Here is a 22,022-nt window from a genome sequence, read left to right as displayed (position 1 = left end):
AATTCCCATTGTGTGTGTTAAGTGGACCCATGTGTACCAGGCATAAAGTACTCCCAAAAGCATTACATACCTATTCAGTAGGCATGGTACGAATGATGTCAGAGTCACCAGGATCAGTAATGGCCAGAGAGCAGACCCTGAAGTATTTACCACATGCTGTTCCAAGCTCAATGTTGTTGCCAGAGTAATGATGGACACCAGTCTTTGCCAACATAGCATAGTATTCAATCTCAGATTTCCTGCAAAAGATAAATTGTTCTTGTTAAAAGGGGCACAATAAGATTCCTCCACCTGATGGTTCCTGCACCAACACAAGACCAAATCTGTGACACCTACATAGACTGAATCAAATTAGACATCCATACATTTCAATTAAATTCCCCTTATACAATGCTTTAGCATTTGAGATGAAATTCTCCCACATCCATGAGTAAAGGGAAGCCAAAACCCTTTTTTAAAATGTGGATAAATATGCAGTTTAGGAAAAACAGGCTTGTTATTCAACCACTTTATACTGTCAAGGCAGGTGGGAGAAGACTATTTGACAAATTCACAATAGGCATGGATGTGCAAGTTTATACACATAAGAATAAGGAGATGTTTGCGACGAATACGGCACAAGTTCTCTAATCATGATAGAGCCTTGCTTCCTTGTAGCATTTTACTCTTGCCTTCCCTCCTGGAACCAGTCAATCCACAAGTAAGTGACTCTGGTGTGGCGGACGGGGCATAAACTGTCAACACATAACTATGAAAAAGCTAAGCATCAGCTAACCACGTTCTTATGTTCTTATAGTATAAATTTCAAAGTAGGACAGGTAAAGTAGTGCATCAAACCCTATGGATTAAAATTAACAAGATTCAATACCCAATATGGATGTTTAACAACAATTTACCTACATCCCCTCACCTGGCACGTACTTTATAAATGAATCTATCCCTTCACTCTCCCAAGAAGCAAGCCATAACCACCCTATTCACCCACCCAAGAACTCATGACTACCCCTCACTATTAGAACCAGCTGCCACAGTATGCCTATTCCCACCAATTAAATAATATTTACTGAATGTTGTAAAAAGCCTTATTATTCACACAAGTAATTCCCATTTCAATCAGTATTCAAAGCCATCCACAACTACAACCAAACTGGCATAAACCAAGCACCCACTGGATACATAACTTCGGAAAAGTGCTGTTACAAGATATACATTAACACAAGTTATTTATATACACCAACCAATAACTCTTCAGTAATCTTCTTTGATAACATTTCCTTTTTAATATATTGGTTTTAGTAAATAGGCAATATTATCTACCAAAACATTAAATTAAGTAAGTTACAGCAGAGAAATGAGCCAACCATTTGAGAACTTAAAACTCAGTGTAAGTAGTGTGATGGACTTTTTCTGCCTGGGAATGTATCAAAGGGAATACATCACTTCTTTGCCTATCTACAAAACTATGAGGAGTATCAAAATAGGATCTTATAAGAATGAATTATAGTATTATACCACTGCCTCAATATTTATGTAGATAAGAAAATGGAAAGTTTTCATGTGTGCAAGACAGGATCAGATGACTATGCTTTGATGAAAGTCCTCAATCAGGATACAAGCATGCTTTGCTGACTTGAATCTAAATGAATGATGCCCTTCTGATAATTATCTTTAGAACTTGAAGCACACCACTGAAACACTCTAATCTGAAACATTATTGGTTGGTGTAAACTTGGTACCTAGTAACCAAGAGATTAACTTACATGTCTCAAGGACGTAGAACCGAGACTCCGTAGACAAACACAGTGGTAACAACTTCCAAGATGCTTACACAAACTTGTGAAGCATTTTGGTAATGCTGTAACCCTGGACAAGGCTTATACAGTGCTAATGACATTATCTGTTTCTTAAGCATTGTCCATTTCCATCTTGGTCAACTGAACATCACCAGGGCTGTGAGGCCACGTGATGCAAGCCATACCAAGATAGTGGGGCTGGCCATGTGAGGGTCTACTTCTCAGTCTCACCTGAGTGACGGAGTGTTGTTGGCAATAATGACAAGCTTTGCCTTGCCAGCACGCAGGCACTTCAGCGTCTGTCGGTATCCCAGCACGTACTTGCCAGACTTCATCACCAGGGCCAACCGAGAGTTGATACTCTCAATCGCCTTTTTCTGTTCATAAGAATATTGTTAGTAAAGGATTCATTATAATATAGTACACAACATCACATGATTATCATGTCAGATTTAGACAAGGCACAATAAACCCATTAACAGTTCATTGCTTCCTAAAATCTATTTTCTCTTGCCACCTAAATGGAACCAAAGATCACCAAGACACTTTAGTTTGGCGTAGATGGCAAACAGTAAATGGTGCGCATTCGTGGTCAAGTTATGGCTAATAGTTAACAGCGACTAATTACATTCTCCCCCTGAAAACTCTGCAGTACTTCCGAGAATTTTTTTAAAGACCAGTCTATATAGTACAAAAAAATAGTTACTAGATTGTATGCCTTCATATTATAGTTAAACAATAAAAATGTTTTTGTTTCTATAATGAGGCTAAACAGTTTTATGAATTACTCGCCTTCTGAGAAGATTGACACTACCACTACTTATTGACCTGTACTCCACTGACAAATAGCAAGAAATGGAAACAGATAACTAACTTCACTATCTCAGATCTGGGATACATAAATGGGCAGGGGACGAACTGGTTACAAAAAATTGGGGGGGACAATTGGTGGGTGGCAAGCAAAGCGAGACTGTTCAGCTGGGAGGTCTGGGGTGAGCCCCCCAGAAAAAGTTGGAGTTTTGTTTAGTCAATGCAACATCTGTGGTCATATGCCGGAGAGAGACAGGAGGGGGAAGGAATTATAGAAGGTAACAGATCCCAGGAGACGGGACACAACCCCCGATTAATACCTGGTACCCATTCACTGCTGGGTGGACAGGGGCGTAGGGTATCAGAAAAGCCGCCCAATTTTTTCCACTCCGCCCAGGAATCGAACCCGGGGTCTCTCGGTCGTGAGCCGTGTGCGCTAACCACTGCACCACGAAGCCCCCAGTCCCCCCAGAAAAATATTGAAATTTGGGCTCTTTTTAGAAGCACTAAGGCCTATTATGGGTGGTGAACTAAATAATATGGGTGGTTCAACATTAAGCATCTGTATATAGCACAAGTGTATATATAATTTAAGGGGTAACAATTCAGTTATCCTTGCTCTACCTCTAACGTTAATTTAAAAAAAAGAAATCACTGGGCATTCATTATTTTGTTTTCTCTTAATTTTCTCCCTTCAACTGTTAAAAATAAATAAATAAAATAACCGACCACGTGTCCCTCACCTAGTAATTTCTAACCACTTACTTGGCCTTCATGATTTTGTTTTCTCTTAATTTTCTCCCTTGAACTTCTATCTGTACTGTTAAAAATAAATCCAAAAAGAAATAAAATTAACCACGTGTCCTTCACCACCAAGGAACATCTCGTCTCCAATACTTACGGACTTCTTCGTGGGAGCCATGGCGTATGTTTTCCTGATCTCCGAGGACCTGAAACTGATGAAGAACTGTTAGCGTGTTTGATATTTCACGTGATGGCAGGAATAAAAGCTTCAGGGACCACAAATAAAACCATAAAGACGGGAGCACCAGCAGCACGTCCTTACCTGATGGAGGCGCGGCGGGAAAGGAAGGTGGAGAAGCGTGCAGGGAGGGGGACGAGGCCAACGTTGCCAGATTGTCGTACTCAGAGCATAATTTTTACCGGTTTCTGACCAATAACTATAGCCAAGAAACACCAGTAATTAACCATTTTAACGATAACTGTATAGAAAAACAGTTAAAGGGGTGGAGGAGACAGTTTGAGGGGTAGAAATTGGCAAAATATGAGCCTGAGCACGACCATCTGGCAACGTTGGGCCGAGGGTGCTGGTGCAACGGTGCCAGGTTGTCGTACTCAGCTTCTTATATTTACCGACTTCTGGCCCCAAAACTGTCTTCTGGGCCCCATTAACAAGATTCTTTTATAGTTATCATTAAAATAGTTAATTTCTGATGTTTCTTGACAATAGTTAGGCATCAGAAACCGGTAAATGCTATGCTCTGAGTGCGATAATCTGGCACCGTCGGGCCGATGGTGTTGGTGCAACGGTGCCAGACCTCCGCATTCAGCCTCTTATATTTGCCGATTTCCGACCCCAAAACTGTCTCCTCCACCTCAATGGCTACTTTAATTGATAGTTCTTGTTGAAATGGTGCTAATGGTGTTTATTTTTGCAACAGTTGTGGATCAGAAACCGAAAATATACGATGCTTTGAATACGGCGATCTGGCACCACTGTGCTGGTGACTAATGTCGTACAACTTCAGCTAAAGTTGTCGTATTTTGGCGTATTATATAAGCTGAAAGATCACCGTCTAGGGTTCCATCATACTCATTTTCATGCTCCCACATATTTCGTTCCTGTTCAATTTACATCACTCCTTCATATCCCACTCTAAATCGGCGATGACTAACCTCTTGTTATATTACGTACCTGTGGTGATTGTCTTGTTATGATGTACATAATTATCCATTGAGGGGAGAATTAAAAAAAATGTCCAGAAACATAACTATATTCATCACACAATTTGTTACATAAAAATCTATACATAACATATGCATAAAAAGGAGATCTGAAAAAAAGCTATAATAAATCAAGTTAATAGTCAGTGTTAAAAGGGTCAATATATGAATATTTAGATCCTTTACCACTTTTCAATGAAGACAGTCATGAGAATGTGAAAAATTTGTCTTCAGACTGGTTGTTATCCTTCTGGAGTCAGGATTCCTAGTGAACATTCCTGTCGTTATGGTAAGATAGGTTCTGGCAAGATCACGACACTGAAAAAAATCTACAATCAGAAATACCTGAATGTGTATGTATCCCAATTTCAAACTGAAGCAATGACAGTTTAGTGGCTGTATTAGAAACGCAGCCACCGTGATAGTAACTTGCTTTAAAAGTTATGAGGTCTTCACAGATATCAACGTGGAGCTGCACTATTAACAATCTGCATGAGCATAGCAAACACCACACATGATCCGGGGCAGGAACTTCATAGTCGATGGTCACTCTTCGTGGGTCTGGTGGCGAGGGTGTCCACGTGACCAGGCCCGTGCAACTCAATGAAGGCCTCCAGGTGTCGAGGAACCTGACCTTTGTATGAGATTCCATTTTTCTTTATCACTTTGGCTGATAAACACTTGAGACTGAGCTTTTTCTGAGTTCTCAGTATTATTTCAGCAACACCTGAAATAAAAGAATTGTTGAGGAAAATGCACAAGTATGAAATTTTGAAGTGAGAGAGAGAGAGAGAGAGAGAGAGAGAGAGAGAGAGAGAGAGATTGATTGATTTCACAGCAAGTTCTGCACTCATTCAAGCTTCCCTTTTAGTGAGTCATCCACACAATTCCATTTCAATCCACAATTCATACACCCCACCTGTGACATTTAAACCTATATTATGCAGTCTAATTTGCAAGAAACCATATAAATATCAAAAGCAGTGTTTTGCAGGTTATAGTGCAGCTGCTATGAAAGGATGTCTGGTAACAAATAAGTATTTTACTATATGCAACAAAGATGTGGTTTGGTGTACCTGTGGTTGCTGAATCAAAGGGTGTTGCTCCTAGTTGGTTGACGGTATCCATGTGAGCACCATTTTCAACAAGAGCCATGATAATGTTGTGAAGAGTGAGGAAGTCACTGTAAGAGAGAGTAAATTACTACCCCTACCTTCCTCATCCCCTATTTCCATCTTCTGCTATTTCAGTAACTTTGCCAAACATGTTCACTGATCAGCTGAACTCCAATTGCTCTTCTTTAATCTAGACATCACTGGGGTACCATGTTCAAACTCTATCTATATATAATATATATCTATAATATCTATCTATCTATCTATCTATCTATATCTATATCTATATCTATATATACCTCTCATGATTCTCTCAACTGACTATGGCCTACCTTCCCTTCACTTCTTCCTCCATGTTCCTATACTGATACACATTCCCAGATACTTGAATTCTTTCACCTCCTCCACAACCCAACCCCAGTTATTTATTTGTTTATTTCCTTCTCATTACTATCAACATCAATTCCCTGAGAGGCTTTCACATGAGTTGGGAAAATGAACCCCAATTACTAACCATGCATGGGCAGAAGGATAAATTATCTCTTGAGAATATTTGGCTGCACTTAACTATCTTTAGATGCCCCTGTCACCTAGACCCCAAAATGCATTATTAATTCTTATATAAATTAATAAATACCTAAAGAGAGAAAAGAGCAAAATTAAGAAATATAAAAATAAATATATATAACAAAACATACAATAAACATGTTACAAATGTGCCTCTCCTTACTGAGAAAACATTTAAATTTGGTATCTCCACTTACCTGACTGCTTTTTGATATGGAACAATGAGGTGAAGAGGAGTATTTCTAAAGTTGTCCATAGAGTTGGCATCTGCTCCACAGGCTATCAAAAGCTTCGTTGTTGTGGCACACGGGAATCTGTTAGGACACAAGCAAAAAATGTAATTTTTCATAAAATAATGTAGACTTGCTTTTGCATTTGGGAAATATAAAGCAGTATCCATTCTATATAGAAAAGTTACAAATAGAAAAGGACACATAAACCAACTATACTGGACTTATGAGTCGGTAAATTATCAGTTACAGTTAGAAAATGCATGTGTCGATTTCACAATATGATTTGGGAGCCAAGTGCTGGAAGTATCAACTAATATTTTCTATTGTGGAGGTGGGCACCTGGTAAACAAAAAGTACCGAAGGTAATGGTACCAGTACTTGACAAAAATTGTACTGTCACTACCAGCACTGGTATATATATATATATATATATATATATATATATATATATATATATATATATATATATATATATATATATATATATATATATATATATAAAGAAGTACCAAGTATCAACTTGGTACTCAGTACATAAATAGAAATGGAAACTTGTTTAGTATTGAATTTTTTTAACCACTTCACAATGGCCTACATCCAGGGGTAATGGGTTCTTCCCACCACAGGTTCAAAGGTCCAATGCGATGGAGTTAAGCAATGCAGCAATGCACAGCGATAGCATATGCACCCAACTTTACCTTTTACCCTTTTACTTTTCTATCATAATTAGTAGGCCTTGCCTGAGATGTAGCCAAGCAGGAACTGGCCAGTGTTATGTAAAAAGTCATTGGCTGGGTGCAGACACAACACATGCCAAATTCAAAATGATACCATACTGACCTTATGCGATCTGCAAAACAATTTTTTTAACATGATTCATGAAAATAGATCAATAAAATGTACCAGTACTGAGTGCTGACAAAATATGATTGAGAATGTACTGTTGGTGGTAACTTTGGTACATGACAAAAAAAGCAGTGTTACTACTGCTATTGGTGCTCAAACTGTCACTTGGTACTGACCATTTGTGTTCTGTCATATCAAATAAGTCAGTACCATGTTGCCATTAACTATGGGCATTAATTATGCAATCTGTGGAAGGCCATTAAAACCTAGAGAAATAGTGTTGGCTCACTTATTGTTGATGATGCGTACAGGTTTGTGATTACTGACTTAACTTTTTGAGTACACTTGTATGTCTCCAGATATCATAATGTACATATTCACAACTATTTTTCATACAGCACAAAGCAATAGTCACTGTAATCTCTGGCATGCTTATGTATATGCAAGACTTCACTGTCTCAAGACATTTTAACTGGGCCAAGTACTTACTTTTATCTTGCATTTTTCTTCACATCTAAAAATTTATGAACTCAACTTTATGTAAGTATGGGGCTGCCTATATAGAATAGGACATCAATTTGCCACAAATAATTTTTTAAAGGTTATGACTTCAACACACTACTCTAAATTGAACAACCATATTAGATTTAGAGCAAATATTTTCCATTTAAAGCAATCCATATTTGGGGAACCACAACCCTGTACTTCCTTCAATGATGCCCATGCTTTTTTGTCAACATCTGGGCAGAGATGAGATGACAACTCATATGATCCCCCTTTTTTAATGCACAATTGTGGTCATTCCTTATGCCCCTCATTCTCATGAAATTCTAGTGGAGTGTAATATTAGGCATATTTCTATAGAAATAAAGTGAATAATTCTATTTTGAAATAACACGGGAGTTAAAAGCCGCCTCAACTCAAGGGTATTACTGTATTTAAGCCTATTATTGTACTAAATATTGATAATTATAATGTAGTGACCTAATCTGTGTATAAGAAACTCCCTATTAATAACTGGATAGAAACAAAGATGTATTAGCAAAAGAGCATGATTCAAGACAATGAAGTTAGATTCCAACTATGAATACATATATTGTTTGCTTTCATTCTTGAATATCATTAGTGAATGACAATTTTTAACAGGCTTTTTACTGTTCATGATGGGTTGATCTGATTGGCAGACATAAGAAGAGAGCTAAGAGCCTTTCAAAATAATCAATGCCTGCAGGTAGTAGAATGCTACACTAGTGTGGCTTAGTATCATTGAATACTTCACTACCAGATGGTTTTGGCTACATGCAATTGTAGCCACTTACTAAGCTCATTTTAATAGGTAGTAATATTCTATATGTCTTAATTCATTAAAGTCAAATCAGGCTTTGCCCTATGAGAGATTGACTTCTCTGACTACTGTGCAGAAGACATCTTTGTAGTGTGCTGCAAGTCACCTGGGAATGACAGGCAACTCTCTGCCACTCTGTAAAGCTGAGGCATAACTGCAACAGTAAAAACTTGGTGTTTAAGGAAGAATACTTCCTGAGTCACTGCCATTTATTTATTATTATTACACCAGGCCACAGATACTTAGCATGAAATGAGTGGTAAAAACTCAGTGCTTGATGAAGTGTGTTTCTTTGGTCACAGCAATTCATTAAGAAATGTAGTTTTAGAAATATTTGCTTCTCTCAACTACAAACCAATTTTTACTTGGGTTTTATATATTGATTAAAAGATATGTCACTTTGACACAGTTTTCTTGAACATATCTTGCATTAGATGGACATCCTACTGTAAAACATGAAAAAAATCTGACCTGCATATATGATTTGTATGAAAATCATCAACTGGAGTTTCTGGGTTGACAGCCAGATGCAGCAGAGTCTGGCCTGTGCGAGTTCTCGCATCAACTTGCACAAGACTGTGGGAGAGATATAAGCATCATGCAAAACATTTATTACATTAATATATCTTAGTATTACCTTAGCATTCATGAATACTGTTTTCTTCAAATAAAGTAAGCATAAAGATGTCTTCACTCATTCTTTCAGTGGCACACCTTGCCTGAGTCACTTGTATGTCTCACCTATTTCAATCAAACGACTTGCCTAAAAACTAGATGACTGAGAAATTGGTAAATATGTGCTTTTGCTCTGCCACTAAGACTCCTCTCTCACCATTATATTTGCATTACAGGTGTTGTGTAGAATTAATCCTTTACATTTATAGAACATGAAATTAAATTATTAATATTTTTTTTCATTATCATCTTTTCTAATAAACCTAGAGACCAAGCAGGGAGAGAGAGGGAGTGTGAGATTTAAACAAAATATGCTAGATAAGACACAAGGAATATACATGAAAATTTTGAGTCAGCAAGCCATTCTTATCTATGAATCTATTGAACCTCATTTTAAGGCTTTGTGATATTTGCACTAACTAAACTGCTCTACTCCTCCACTACCATATTGTCTCATTTTTAACCTAAATATATGTAACTTTTCACCATGTTGATGAAAACAGTGATTAAGTATGTTGCTGTCTATGAGGAAAAGAACATTGGTTAGTTTCTTGCAAAAAGTATAACAGATAACAAATTTACTTATCGTTCATGACTTTTTCCAAGCAAATATTCTTGTAAGTACTTACCAATAAACTGTGTGATGGATCTGAGATTCTTTCTCTACCACTTGATGTAGTTGTTGAAGGGATTGCCTTACAGTATCTCCTCCCTCCAGCCCCCTCATGCCAAAGCCCACCACTCTCATGCCTCCATTCAGTGCACCAATACCATTGTTCATCACAGGATCATAATTGATTATGCTGACTCCTGGCAGGGATGAAGAGGCGCGACCTTTGGCTACACACACAGCTATCATGATCAGGTACAGTGCTGTTATCATGTTGCTCTCCATCTCCTCCTGAAACATAGTGCACATACATCAGGACATGTATTATGTATTATTTTTAATAGAAAAGGAGTTCTGGAGGTAGAGTTGGGATGCAACTAAATGTGAAGAATAGGTTTTGCAAATTTCAGTGTAAAAAACAGATAAGATATGAGGAAGTGACAGGTTGTGTGTGGGTCCAAGTATGAAAATGAAAAGTTATGTGCAGTAAGTAGAAACAACAACAAAAAAATGTTCAACTTCAGTAAATACACAGTAAATTCACAATATAAGGAGATCCCTGGGTTGGGAGCCTAATGTTTCTGATAACTGTAATTGCTGCCTGTCACAACACCAAACCATGATCATCTCTAAGCAGTCCAGATTCTTTTCCTTTTACTTGTGTTTGGAAGAATCAGTGGAGCCTTTACATCCAAATGCCCATATTCTCAAACAATTTAACATCCAAACAACTTTTCAAGGAAAAAAATTGCACACTGAAATTTTTTGTGATTTGTTAATAATTTCTAAATGCTTTTTTATGGAAAAAAAGTGATCATAGCCCTAAGTAAGCTGAAATACAGTTGTTTTTACAATGTTCATTTATAATTTTAGGCCTATGAATATTATTATAGACGTTATATTATCAATATATTCAGTACTATTTAAATGGGTACTTATAGGGGGATGGAATGGATTCATCCTATTTACATTTTCTCCTATGAAGAAAATTGATCCAATATATATTTATGTATGAACAATTCAATATCTGAATGACTTTCTGGAATGAATTAAGTTTGGATATACATAGAGGTATCACTCCATTTCTTTTCCACATATTTCAACAAATAGATATTGATAAAATGTACAAATTATGACAATTGTGGCTCTGGGTAAATGAAGCTATCTGCTGATGTCTGTTTCCAATTATTATATGACAAACAGGCAATTGTTTCTTCTGCTTTTGTACAATTGTTTACTTGTACATACGTACCTTAATATTTTCAACGTCGTCTTTTGGCCCAGGACACAAAATTTTTTCTTTATTTCTTTTGAGTTCTATAACAGTAGCACCTAAGACTTCATGAACAGCTTCAAATTCCAGTTGAACTCCAACATGTAACATCTGAGAAAACACCTGCAGATGGAAGATAGCATTAAAATTCAGTACAATTAACTTGACTAATGAAACAGCCTATTTTACCATATAGATCATATATAGATATAAAATGCAAAATACCACACAAATCTGAAATAGAATATGCTCAGAAAATCAGCAAATTATTATTGATTTCAATTATAATTCTATATTTTTTTCAAATTAATTTACGCATCATTCTTGTCCATTAAAAAAAATACTAAAATTATCAGCAGAGCTTCAGTTATTGAACAACAACTCTAGAATGCATGTATTTGCTTCAATATTCATCTGATCGACATTATTTCAACATCTTATCTTTTTCTTCTACGTCTTGATATTTTAAAAGAATTGTAACTATTTTACCTGTGCAAACCTAAGCAGGTCCTTCATGACACACACTTTATTCATCTGCTTCAGTCTGAGAGCATGAACCCACAGCTGGAGGCACCGGTCAAACCTTGCATTGTCTGCAAACACTGCTCCCCGGAATATCACAGGATGAGGAACCTTAAAAAAATTCATAATGGTAATGCAATAGTCACATACAACCACATGAACATGGACAACAGAGGCAAGTCAAAAGTTAAAGTTATGGCAATGTATTTGAGAGATCTTATTAATATAAGAATTATTGGTAAGATATCAGTAAAGAAAACAAGGTTTCGTATACTGTAATAGGCAAGAGTGAGGGTTATGAGGTTTAGCATGATTGAATGCAGTACAGTAAGGTGGTACAATAGGGTTGCCTAATATGTATGCTCGTCATATGTGAATCACTTAATATGTGAGATGGGTCTTATAATATATTTAAACCTTTGTGTCTAGAAGTTGAAGCTCATGGTACGTGATTTATGATACAAAAAAAAATCTCTCTCTCTCTCCAATACTCATCCCCTCACTTGATCCATTACTTGTGACAACATACCTCTGGGTTATGTGGGCCAAGTATTCGTTCCCTGATGGCCAAACTTTCCATGTGCAGAGCACCAGAATTGTGTCTGATGCTCTCCAGCTCCTCCACTGTCCCACATTCAATGCGGGATTCATACGCTGGCACAGGTTTACTCGGGGGTTTACCTGTAATATTGGCAAAGTCAGTAAAGAAATATATCATCAAGATTAATAACTGGATGTATCCAAAATAAAGTACAATACAAACTTATTTATTGTGAAGAATGATCAATCCTTGCATCTGAATTACAAGCAAAAAAAACAATTGCAGGAAATATGAGCCTTCCTTCCTTCCTTCCTTGATTTTAATTTGAAAACTGAAGATTCTATATTTCCATTCCAAGTGCAAGTCTGATAAAGGAGTAACTTACTTAAAATAACATTAGGATCACAGTATCTTTCTTGCATTCCTTTTATCATATATTGAAATGCTAATTCAATATTATAATTGTCTTTATCACTCGCAAATGATGCTCCTAACAGTTCTAAGGCATCCACTTTTTCAAGTCTAGAAACATCGGGTCTTGATATCAAACATTCCACCACTTCACTCCTTGTCCTTTCTGCTGCAGCTATGAGTGGGGTCATTCCATGTTCATTCTTTGTTATCTTTGCTCCATGAGCCAATAATTCACGCACTATCTTCACATGACCACACTCTGCTGCAAAATGGAGTGCTGTGGCTCCACAATGAGCTTTTTCATCAGGATTTGCACCAAGTTCAAGGAGGAACTGCACAACATCTACATGGCCTTTGTATGCTGCAATCATAAGGCAGGTGTTATTGTATTTGTTGGTGATGTGAATGTTGGCACTGTGGTCGGTGAGGTACTTGACAATGTCCAGGCGGCCATCAAAACAAGCTGCTCGTAGTGGGGTGGAGTTGGTCTTGGTGGGATGGTTGACATTGGCTCCGGCTCGCACCAGCATCTTCACCACACTCAAGTGTCCAGCTCCTGCCACAAGTATAAGAAAGTTAGAACCTCATGATTTAAGGAAATAAATAATAAAATTGGCATAACATTTTCTTCACACTGTAGGCTCATTACATGCGATATCATCTCAAACAAATGCAGTCTGATATCTGCTAGTGTGGGACTTGAAAAGTAAAGATAATGGCTGCTGCTCTACAGGCTTTCTTTGAGACATACACTGTTTTACTGAGAATTACTAAATGATGATTCTGTTGATGATGATATACATTACTGTAATTTAAATTCAAAAGCAATATTTTAATTCAATGAAGGGCACATAAAACACAATACTACTCACCAGCTGCACACCACAGAGGACTTGCTCCCTCAATAACATATCCATCAAACTTGACAGTTCCTTCTTGCTCCAGATCTGGATTAAACTTGAGCAATGTGCGCACAGCACGCTCATGGCCATTACAAGCTGAGATGATCAGAGGAGTACATTTCTGTCCATCTTCTTCAACAACCTGTAATTAAATGTAATAGATAAGTTGGGAGCATAAGCTATGAAAAGGAAAGGGAAAGTTGGAGGCATTGCTAAGCTGTGTGTGGCCTCAGTGCTCATCTCTGTCTCACTGGCCCTTGAGCCTGTGGTGGCACTGGTGGGTAAGAACCCATCACCCTGGGACACAGGGCACCTGTGGCATCCAGGTTACACAAGACATAAAGAATGTGTAAGAGGCCTGTAATCCTATACAAGACAGCTCCAAGTTTCCATAGTTATTCATTTATCAATCAGTCCCAAAGGGAGGATGAACAACTGGGTGGTCTACATGCTGACTGGCCAGGCTAGGCATGCTAACCACTACTCCATGGGGATCCACATCACATGCTATAGCTTCCCTCTTGAGAGGGCCGGCCATTTTTTACCTTTTTTTTAATTCAATGGGCTATTGTTATGATCTATATACCAGACATAAGGGACACCCTGCACATAAGATTTAGCCCCCCAAAAAACAATCTATCACCTTTCCATTTTTTTCCAATGACAATTTTTGGAAAATCTGAAGTTTTTTTGAAAAGGCTATTTACACTATAATAATTGCTCTACATGGGAACAATTACTACAGTACAAGAACCATGTTTAGGCCAATGAAAGTAAAGCGAGATATTGTATCAATAATCATTAGTTTGCGGAATATAAATTCTCAAACTTTCATGGTCATAATTTCCCCCTAAAAATTCAGACATAAATACACCATAATTCAGTAACTTCATAAATGAGATAAAACTCACTAAAGTTTGATTCTAACAAGTCTAGGCATGGTTCTGGTGTTGGTTTCACCGAAATCAGTTGAAAAATGGTGGAGAAATTGAATTGCAAAGGTACATAACTTACATTTTGAGATATGACCAGGTAAAGTTGTGACTGTGTAACATTCAAACATAGCAAAGTGATATTATGGCATTTATCCTTTCATTTATTTGTAATGATATATAAAAAATATGTCTTTATGTTCAGACATTAGTTTCTCGAGGGCATATGTGGCTGAGGAATTTTTTTCTCAGTGTTTCATTTTTGACCGATTTTCGCCGTTTTGACCGGCCAGCCCCCTTAATGGCTATCATCATTTTAAGAGCTGTAACTCTTCAAATTGAGAAAGTTGATGGTTTGAGTGGCTTCTGCAAATTGATGGATCCTGACATGAGTTACTTAGGACAGGAAGGCAGCATGCATGGAGACTTGCTTGGAGAAGCCACCAGGATTGGCATCATAGGGTGGGGGAGGTGGTGGCTGAGTGGTCAGTGTGTGGGCCAGCTGTTCAGGAGGATGCAGGCAATTTTCCAGTCATTACCAAGTGGCCTAAGACTACGTACATGCCGTCCTGAAGACCATCTATCAACCCAGATTCTAGATTCTCTCTAAAAAGAGGATCAAAGATGAGCTCTGGGGGGTAGCATGAGCCAAGCTAGATGGCACCATTATAAACACTTGCCTGCGCCATAATGGCCTGGGGGTGACCACAAGGCCCCTTATTGATCAATTGATTAACCTTCAGCAAATATGAAGTATGCATAGTGAGCTCCTCTGAGTACTCACTGGCTGGTTATCAGATCTCTTCGTTGAAAGAAAACTATCGCCTTATGTAATTTAGGACAGAACAATTTTTTACTATTATCTATATGTACATGTATATGAATTTTAGCAATAAAGTAAAACCCTTAGAGATCAGCACTGTATGATTCAGAACTGATACAACTCTGCTAGGCAAAGAAATATTAATTCAAAAATCAATTTCAAATTCCAACAAACAGCAGGAGAAAATTCAGAAAAAATTATGGTGATATTAAGTTATCGACAATCTTCACCGAATGAGTCTGAAAGTGGGTCTGAAAATGAATACAAAGAAAACAAAAGTAATGTTTAATGGTCAGTAGGCAGGGCAACAAATAATGATTTGGAACATTTGAGAGAATAAAGGAATACCTATAGATATCTATGACAAACAATTGGTGCAAACTATTTATCCTAAACAATTCAACTTCAAAACTAACCAAACTAAATCTAACATAATCTATCTAACCTGACCCCCTGCTGACAAAATGCTATGTGATACACTGAACTTGTAAACTTTTAATATCAATATTTTGACGTTTTTAAAATTTTCTGGAAGATACCGGTATTAGTTATATACTGCAGAGCATCCAGAGAAATACAACTCAACACATATAAGGTAAGAATAAACCTCACATGAGATGGCTTCCACAAATTTAACATTAGCCCAAAGCAAAAGTGAAAAAGAATCTTGAGTGAGGACTGTTGCCTTGATAGTCACAGTGGTTTTATTAAAGCGTTGATATCATCACCCTCGGACATTATATATAGACCCCCCACACTCAGCACTGGCGGCCTTACTCCCCCAGTCATCCCCTAGACACAGCCATCACCCGCCTGAGGATTGGAAACACACGGCTCAATGCCCACCTACACTGCCTGAACATTGTCCAGGACCCACAATGCTCCACAAAGCCTGACACACCAGAACACTTCCTTGCCCAAGATTCCACTCCCTCTGCACCAGCCTCAAAGCATCCCTAACCATTCACAGGTCAACTTTATAGGACCTGCTGGGCTGCGACACCCTCAGCCCCAACACTGCTTTCCAAGCCCTCAAGTGTACAAAGACCTTCCTGCAGAAGTCAGGTCAACTTGACAGGATCTAGTCCCTACCCAGGAGGCAGAACAACAAACTAACAACATCCATTAACAACTAGCACTGACGGGGGTCAAGAGGCCATGGCCCCACAGCCTAACCAGCCCCCTAAAACATTCGAGGAAGAAGTCATCTACTTCATCAACTCCTCTTGTCATATACTATCTAGGTATTCAGCTAACCTTGAAACCTACCAGAAATCAATAGGAAACAGGATATCTGCGCATTAATAGTACCAATCTTAACTGATAAATTGCCTTGCTGTCAAGACGCAGGTCTAGGCAGCATATTCGCGAACCCTATTATTGTTCAGCACCGGGCAAAATTAGAGCCAATCAACCCTCGCTGTGAGTGCAGGGGTGCTGGGGGAGCTGCTCGTGGATGTGCCTCTTGGTAGGCGGAGGGTTAAATCCATCAAGATGGGTACACTGCCTCCTGAAACAGTAACCTCTCTATGCAAAGGCAAGTACAGAGTCCAAAGCCACTCTGCATCCTCTGTACAGTACAAGGTTGACACAAACGCAGGATTTTGTGAGTGCACCACAGGAAAAAATGGCTCTGTGTGCCAGCACCAAGTTGCCTGTGCTGAACTGCTCATGACAGTTCTGCCACAAGGTGCATCTCCAACCCCTGCAAACAGGCAATGGCTCACGACTGTAGCTGTAGGTGAGGACAGTGTTCCTGAAGAAAGTTTCTTCAGAGATTTATTGGAGCCAGATAAAGACACATTGGCTGAAACATGGAAACATGGAAAACATGCAGGAAAATCAGTCTTGTAAAGACTGCTGTAGATGCTGATGCTGGTAATGATCCACAGAAGGGTTTGGGCAGCTTTGGACAAAGTAATAATAATGAAGTAATAACAATAATAATAATAATTATAATAAAAATTATAATAATAATGATAATAAAAATAACAACAGTAGTACTAGTAGGAGCACAGGCAACTTGGTGCTTGCACACAGAGCCATTTTCTCCTGTGGTGCACCAACAAAATCCTGTTTGTGCCAACCTCGTACTGTACAGAGGATGCAGAGTGGCTTTGGACTCTGTACTTGCCTTTGCCTAGAGAGGTTAGTGTTTCAGGCGGCAGTGCACCCGCCTTGACGGGTTTGACCCTCCGCCTACCCTACCAGGAGGAACATCCACGAGCAGCGCCCAGCACCCCCACACTCACTGCGAGCGTTGATTGGTTCTAGCATCGCCCGGTGCCGAGCAATGGTTGGGTTCGGGAAGATGCGTGAGGGCGACGGTTTGGCTGACCTGAGACAGGAGTTGCTGGCACTCCTCCGGCGCCTTGACGGACAGGTGGGCGTACAGGGAGATGGACAGGCCCTCCTTGGCGGCGTGGTACACCTTTTTCCTCATGGACTCCATCCCCGAGGACATTGTGCATGGTAACTACTGGCGAGGCAATCTGGGTCAGTGTTGACGTCCTCCTCGCCCTCCCAGCTGACGGCCAAAACAACGGCCCGGACATAGAGGCGCTGCTGCCGCGACGCCCTGCACTGAAGCCATTTATTCGCCATGGTTAACAAGTTCAATGCAAGATTAATTTTAGTTAATGTAAAACTTCTTCCTGTGGATCCTTTAATTTATATGTTATGAAAATGTATCAATGTTTCCCTTGAGGGGGATGAGGAGGAATTAATAATACAGTGTTGTGCTATACGCGGTGAGTCCATATATCGGCCATCTTGAAACTCTAAACATAGTCGTCATTATTACATCAGACCACTAAATACTTTGTAATGTAATTTTACAACATTGTTGTCTCATATATATAAAACACAATTCTGATGTATTTTATTTCGTAGTGCATTAGCATATCATTTTACCCACATATCGTACGTCGTTGCTGGCGCTGGTCCTCGTAATAACGGCACATCCTCGGCCTGCCCGAAGCACTATGAACTAAAGTTTGATCTGCAGTGATGTGGCTCTTCAAAAAATTATTAGATAATGTTGATCAATAACAATTACTTGATTAGAGAGTCGAAGTGTACTTCCTTCCAATATCATTTTAAAACGTAGTAGAAGGTCGACAACCTAACGGATCATAGATGTATGCGAGTTTTTATTATCATGTTTAGAAACAAGCGCAGTGTTGCTCAACAGCCAGAATAAAGGGCTGTGAGAAGTCAATGTGTCGTCGGTTTCAAAGAAAACCGGAATAGAACTTGACATTACCGGAGAGACGTACAGAACGTAGCCTACGTAGGCAAAGGACATTCCAAAGTCAAATTTCTATGATTAGTCTTTGGGACATTCAACACCAAAGTCGTCCTTCCTTGACATAAAAGGCATAGGGGATTGCCTGCCATGCTCGTCTTGTTAATTAAGAACTAGTCTACATGTTCAACTTTTCAATGTCTTCAAAGATACTAGCCTACAGTTTTTATTGCTCTTTTCTAAAACTTCTCAGGAATGTTACATCCATCTGATATTTTTAGGACCAAACCTAAGACGTGAGATGATGCTTAATTTATTTTGCTCTATGTAACTTTGAAACAGGCCAACGAATAACCTGGATCTGGATATTAATGTGAAAAATATTTGAGAAAAATGAATAGTCAGCAATCTGATGCTGCCACAAAGAGAACAAAAGATATTCCCCCCCCCCCCAAAAAAAAAAAAAAAGAGAATGATCAAATTTAGCTATTCCGGTATACTGATAATCATTTTTTCAAAGGTTCAAGAGCAAAAAAAAAAAAAAAGAAAAAAAAAATGATCAAATTTAGTTATTCCGGTATACTGGTAATAATTTTTTTTAAAGGTTCAAGAGTAAAAAAAAAAAAAGATCAAATTTAGTTATTCCGGTATACTGATAATAATTTTTTTAAAGGTTCGAGTAAAAAAAAAAAAGAATGATCAAATTTAGTTATTCCGGTATACTGATAATCATTTTTTTTTAAAGGTTCAAGAGTAAAAAAAAAAAAAAAAAAGAATGATCAAATTTACTTATTCCGGTCTACTGATAATAATTTTTTTTAAAGGTTCATGAGTAAAAAAAAAAAAAAAAGACGGACGACATTATTTTAATTTCAAAGGTAATGTTCGAATAGCAATGAGAGGGAAGAGGTTAAAACAGCACGTGCTTGTCTGCAATGGTAATGTGGCAGATTTTAAATGTTGTGCAAAACAAACTCGTGATTGAAAGTTATATACATTTATAAATAATAGAAAATAAAGAAGATTCTCTCTCTCTCTCTCTCTCTCTCTCTCTCTCTATATATATATATATATATATATATATATATATATATATCTATCTATCTATCTATCTATCTATCTATCTCTCTCTCTCTCTGGAAAATGTGTCTTAAGCTTCGGTAAATCAACACAGCTGTGAGGATGACTACATTACACATTTCAGTCAACTTATTTATATAATGTTCTGTAAAATAGTGACTTGCCTATTCAAATAATATTAAATGTCATTCTCTTTGACCAGAGCAAGGCATATCTCATAGCAGAACGGTTTGCTAAGTTACTCCAGACCAGTGGTTCTTAAAATGGGGACGCCCCCGAGTTAATGAACCCTGGAGGAAATGTTGAGATTTCTGTCATTGGAGTATTTTATTATCATAGCAAGAGCGTGGGCTATAATATTCAGAAGCAAAAAAAGAAAAGAAATAGGTCTAAATAGGTCTACTCTCTTAAAAAAAATGGGAGCGAATTTCATCTATATATGCAAGAGGGGCGTGGAAAAGACCCATTCCTAGAGGGGCGTGGGAAAACCCCATTCCAAGAGGGGCGTGGAAAAAACCCATTCCAAGAGGGGCGTGGAAAAGACCCATTCCAAGAGGGGCGTGGAAAAGACCCATTCCAAGAGGGGCGTGGAAAAGACCCATTCCAAGAGGGGCGTGGAAAAGACCCATTCCAAGAGGGGCGTGGAAAAGACCCATTCCAAGAGGGGCGTGGTGGTGAAATGTTTAAAAGCCTCTGCTCCAGACCTTATCACTGCTGCTACGTCCTTGCCATGAGGCGGCGTGACTCCTCTACTGCCCGAGCCTCCGGAAGCAGCAGGACACCGCCAAGGGACACCGCCGTCAGGTATAGGGGCAGCGTTACCAAATTATCGTACTCATCGCATTGCATTTTCACAGTTTCTTACCAATAACGAATGCAAAAACAAATAAACAAATATCAATAAATAGGAGCTTTAACGCTAACTTCAATTTTCTATCGATATTTGTGTAGGTACGAGAGTTTGAGGCTTAAAAGTAATAAAGACGATGTGGTGAATACGATATTCTGGCAACGCTGGATAGGAGGCTAATTAAAGGCTGAAAAAATAAATATAACTAGGATAGGTTTGCCAATTCTTACGCATCTTTCCAATAAGTACTTATATAGGAAATAGAAATCTGTAAAAATGCGTAAGAATTGGCAAACCTATCCTAGTTTTATTTTTTTTCTTTGGTGATCAATCTTTTTTTTTTTGTCTGTTAGATATGTACTTTCACTGAACTTTTCCGAGTATTCATTTTCCATATTGTAAGAGCTAATTGTAAGGGTGCGCGTGAATAGCTATATAACTGGCTTATAGGCCGGTATTTTAAGACACTTTCGCTTTTCACATCAACTATTTATAAAGGTCAAAGAGTGCATCAATCGGGTTCTAATGAGTGTTTCTTTATGTTCACGGTACAGAAGAAGGGTCAAACTACCACCAGGGTCATAAAACTACTACTGGAAATGCCCCAAACTCTTAGGAAAGCCTTGTCAAATAGGTGAACTTGGGCGCCGAAATGTTTGAAAATACGGCCCATAACCCCCACAAAGTAACGGAAGCTGCAGAGGGCCAGGGGGCGGATTCATGAAGCCACTACAAGACCGGTCGTTGGTAAGTCTTTAAGTAAATCTGTCCTCTACGAATGATCTTTGTGTTTGGGCTGCTCCGATGACAGTGAATGGTCGACACTTCCTTCATTGTCATTGGAGTCGCTTTAAGATCAAGAGCGTTCCTAGTTGATGGAGTTACCAGAAGACTTACCATCAATAGGTCTCGTAAGTGGTTTGATGAATCCGGCCCCAGGCACCTAAGAACCAGTGTGGCTTTCACCTCTCACGTCACCAATTTCCAAAGGTCGAAAAGGAGATCAATCGGGTTCTAATGGGTGTTTTTTGAGGTTCAAGGTACAGAAGAAGAGTCAAACTACCACCGGGGTCATAAAACTACCCATGGAAATGCCCACAACTCCTACGAAAGCCTTGTCAAATATGTGTACTTGGTTTGAGACTATGGGGCCTGCAGTGCTCCACATGACTCACCCTTGTGGAAAGACAGAGGTGTGTTTCCAATCCAGAGGAGCAAGGAGAGGACACAGCCATGCCTAATGCCGACTTCAGCCTCAGGAGAGCTATACTATTTCCTTCTGTATTTACTTTAGTTGATTTACCATGAAATAGCGAATCTTACATTTATTTTCACACTTCATTAATAAATGCTGGTGGTGAAAATCTAATAGCGGAGAGTCCGGTATATTAGTGCAGTATAATATTTTTGGAGCCTCAGACGAAGGGGCCCTGACACAGAGGTCGGTATAAGACACTCGCTTCTCATATCAGCTATTTC

At 38.6% G+C, this 22,022-nt stretch overlaps 1 protein-coding gene and 1 long non-coding RNA gene across 3 annotated transcripts; both read right to left on the bottom strand.

Moving 5' to 3' along the window:
* Window positions 1-120: 120 nt before the first annotated feature.
* Window positions 121-2,018, bottom strand: LOC126996463 (uncharacterized). Its single transcript, XR_007751190.1, has 2 exons — window positions 1,761-2,018; window positions 121-239 (listed from the first exon to the last, which is right to left on the bottom strand). It is a non-coding gene; the product is annotated as an uncharacterized LOC126996463 (long non-coding RNA).
* A 2,584-nt stretch (window positions 2,019-4,602) lies between these two features.
* Window positions 4,603-20,422, bottom strand: LOC126996460 (protein fem-1 homolog B-like). Of its 2 annotated transcripts, none has more exons than XM_050856926.1 (11): window positions 20,398-20,422; window positions 13,582-13,753; window positions 12,681-13,265; window positions 12,284-12,435; window positions 11,722-11,865; window positions 11,212-11,355; window positions 9,979-10,250; window positions 9,146-9,250; window positions 6,448-6,564; window positions 5,645-5,751; window positions 4,603-5,295 (listed from the first exon to the last, which is right to left on the bottom strand). In XM_050856926.1, exons 3-11 carry the CDS (start codon window positions 13,237-13,239, stop codon window positions 5,102-5,104), a joined length of 1,794 nt encoding a protein of 597 aa, XP_050712883.1. In that variant the 5' UTR covers window positions 13,240-13,265; window positions 13,582-13,753; window positions 20,398-20,422; the 3' UTR covers window positions 4,603-5,101. The 2 variants fall into 2 exon arrangements, with proteins under 2 accessions (XP_050712883.1, XP_050712882.1); XM_050856925.1 differs by lacking the exon at window positions 20,398-20,422 and adding an exon at window positions 17,705-17,933.
* Between the last annotated feature and the right edge of the window lie 1,600 nt (window positions 20,423-22,022).

This window comes from Eriocheir sinensis, chromosome 10 (assembly GCF_024679095.1).
Source record: "Eriocheir sinensis breed Jianghai 21 chromosome 10, ASM2467909v1, whole genome shotgun sequence".
NCBI classification, from domain to species: domain Eukaryota; kingdom Metazoa; phylum Arthropoda; class Malacostraca; order Decapoda; family Varunidae; genus Eriocheir; species Eriocheir sinensis.
This window is presented reverse-complemented; position numbering and strand designations above follow the sequence as displayed.

Excerpts from the sequence above, each read along its gene's own strand:
- LOC126996460 (XM_050856925.1), bottom strand. The coding sequence starts at position 17,830 with ATGTCCTCGGGGATGGAGTCCATGAGGAAAAAGGTGTACCACGCCGCC. Across the intron at positions 6,565-9,145 it reads CATACAAATCATATATGCAG|ATTCCCGTGTGCCACAACAA; the intron begins GTCAGATTTTTT and ends GTGTCCTAACAG. Across the intron at positions 5,752-6,447 it reads CCATATCAAAAAGCAGTCAG|TGACTTCCTCACTCTTCACA; the intron begins GTAAGTGGAGAT and ends TCTCTCTTACAG.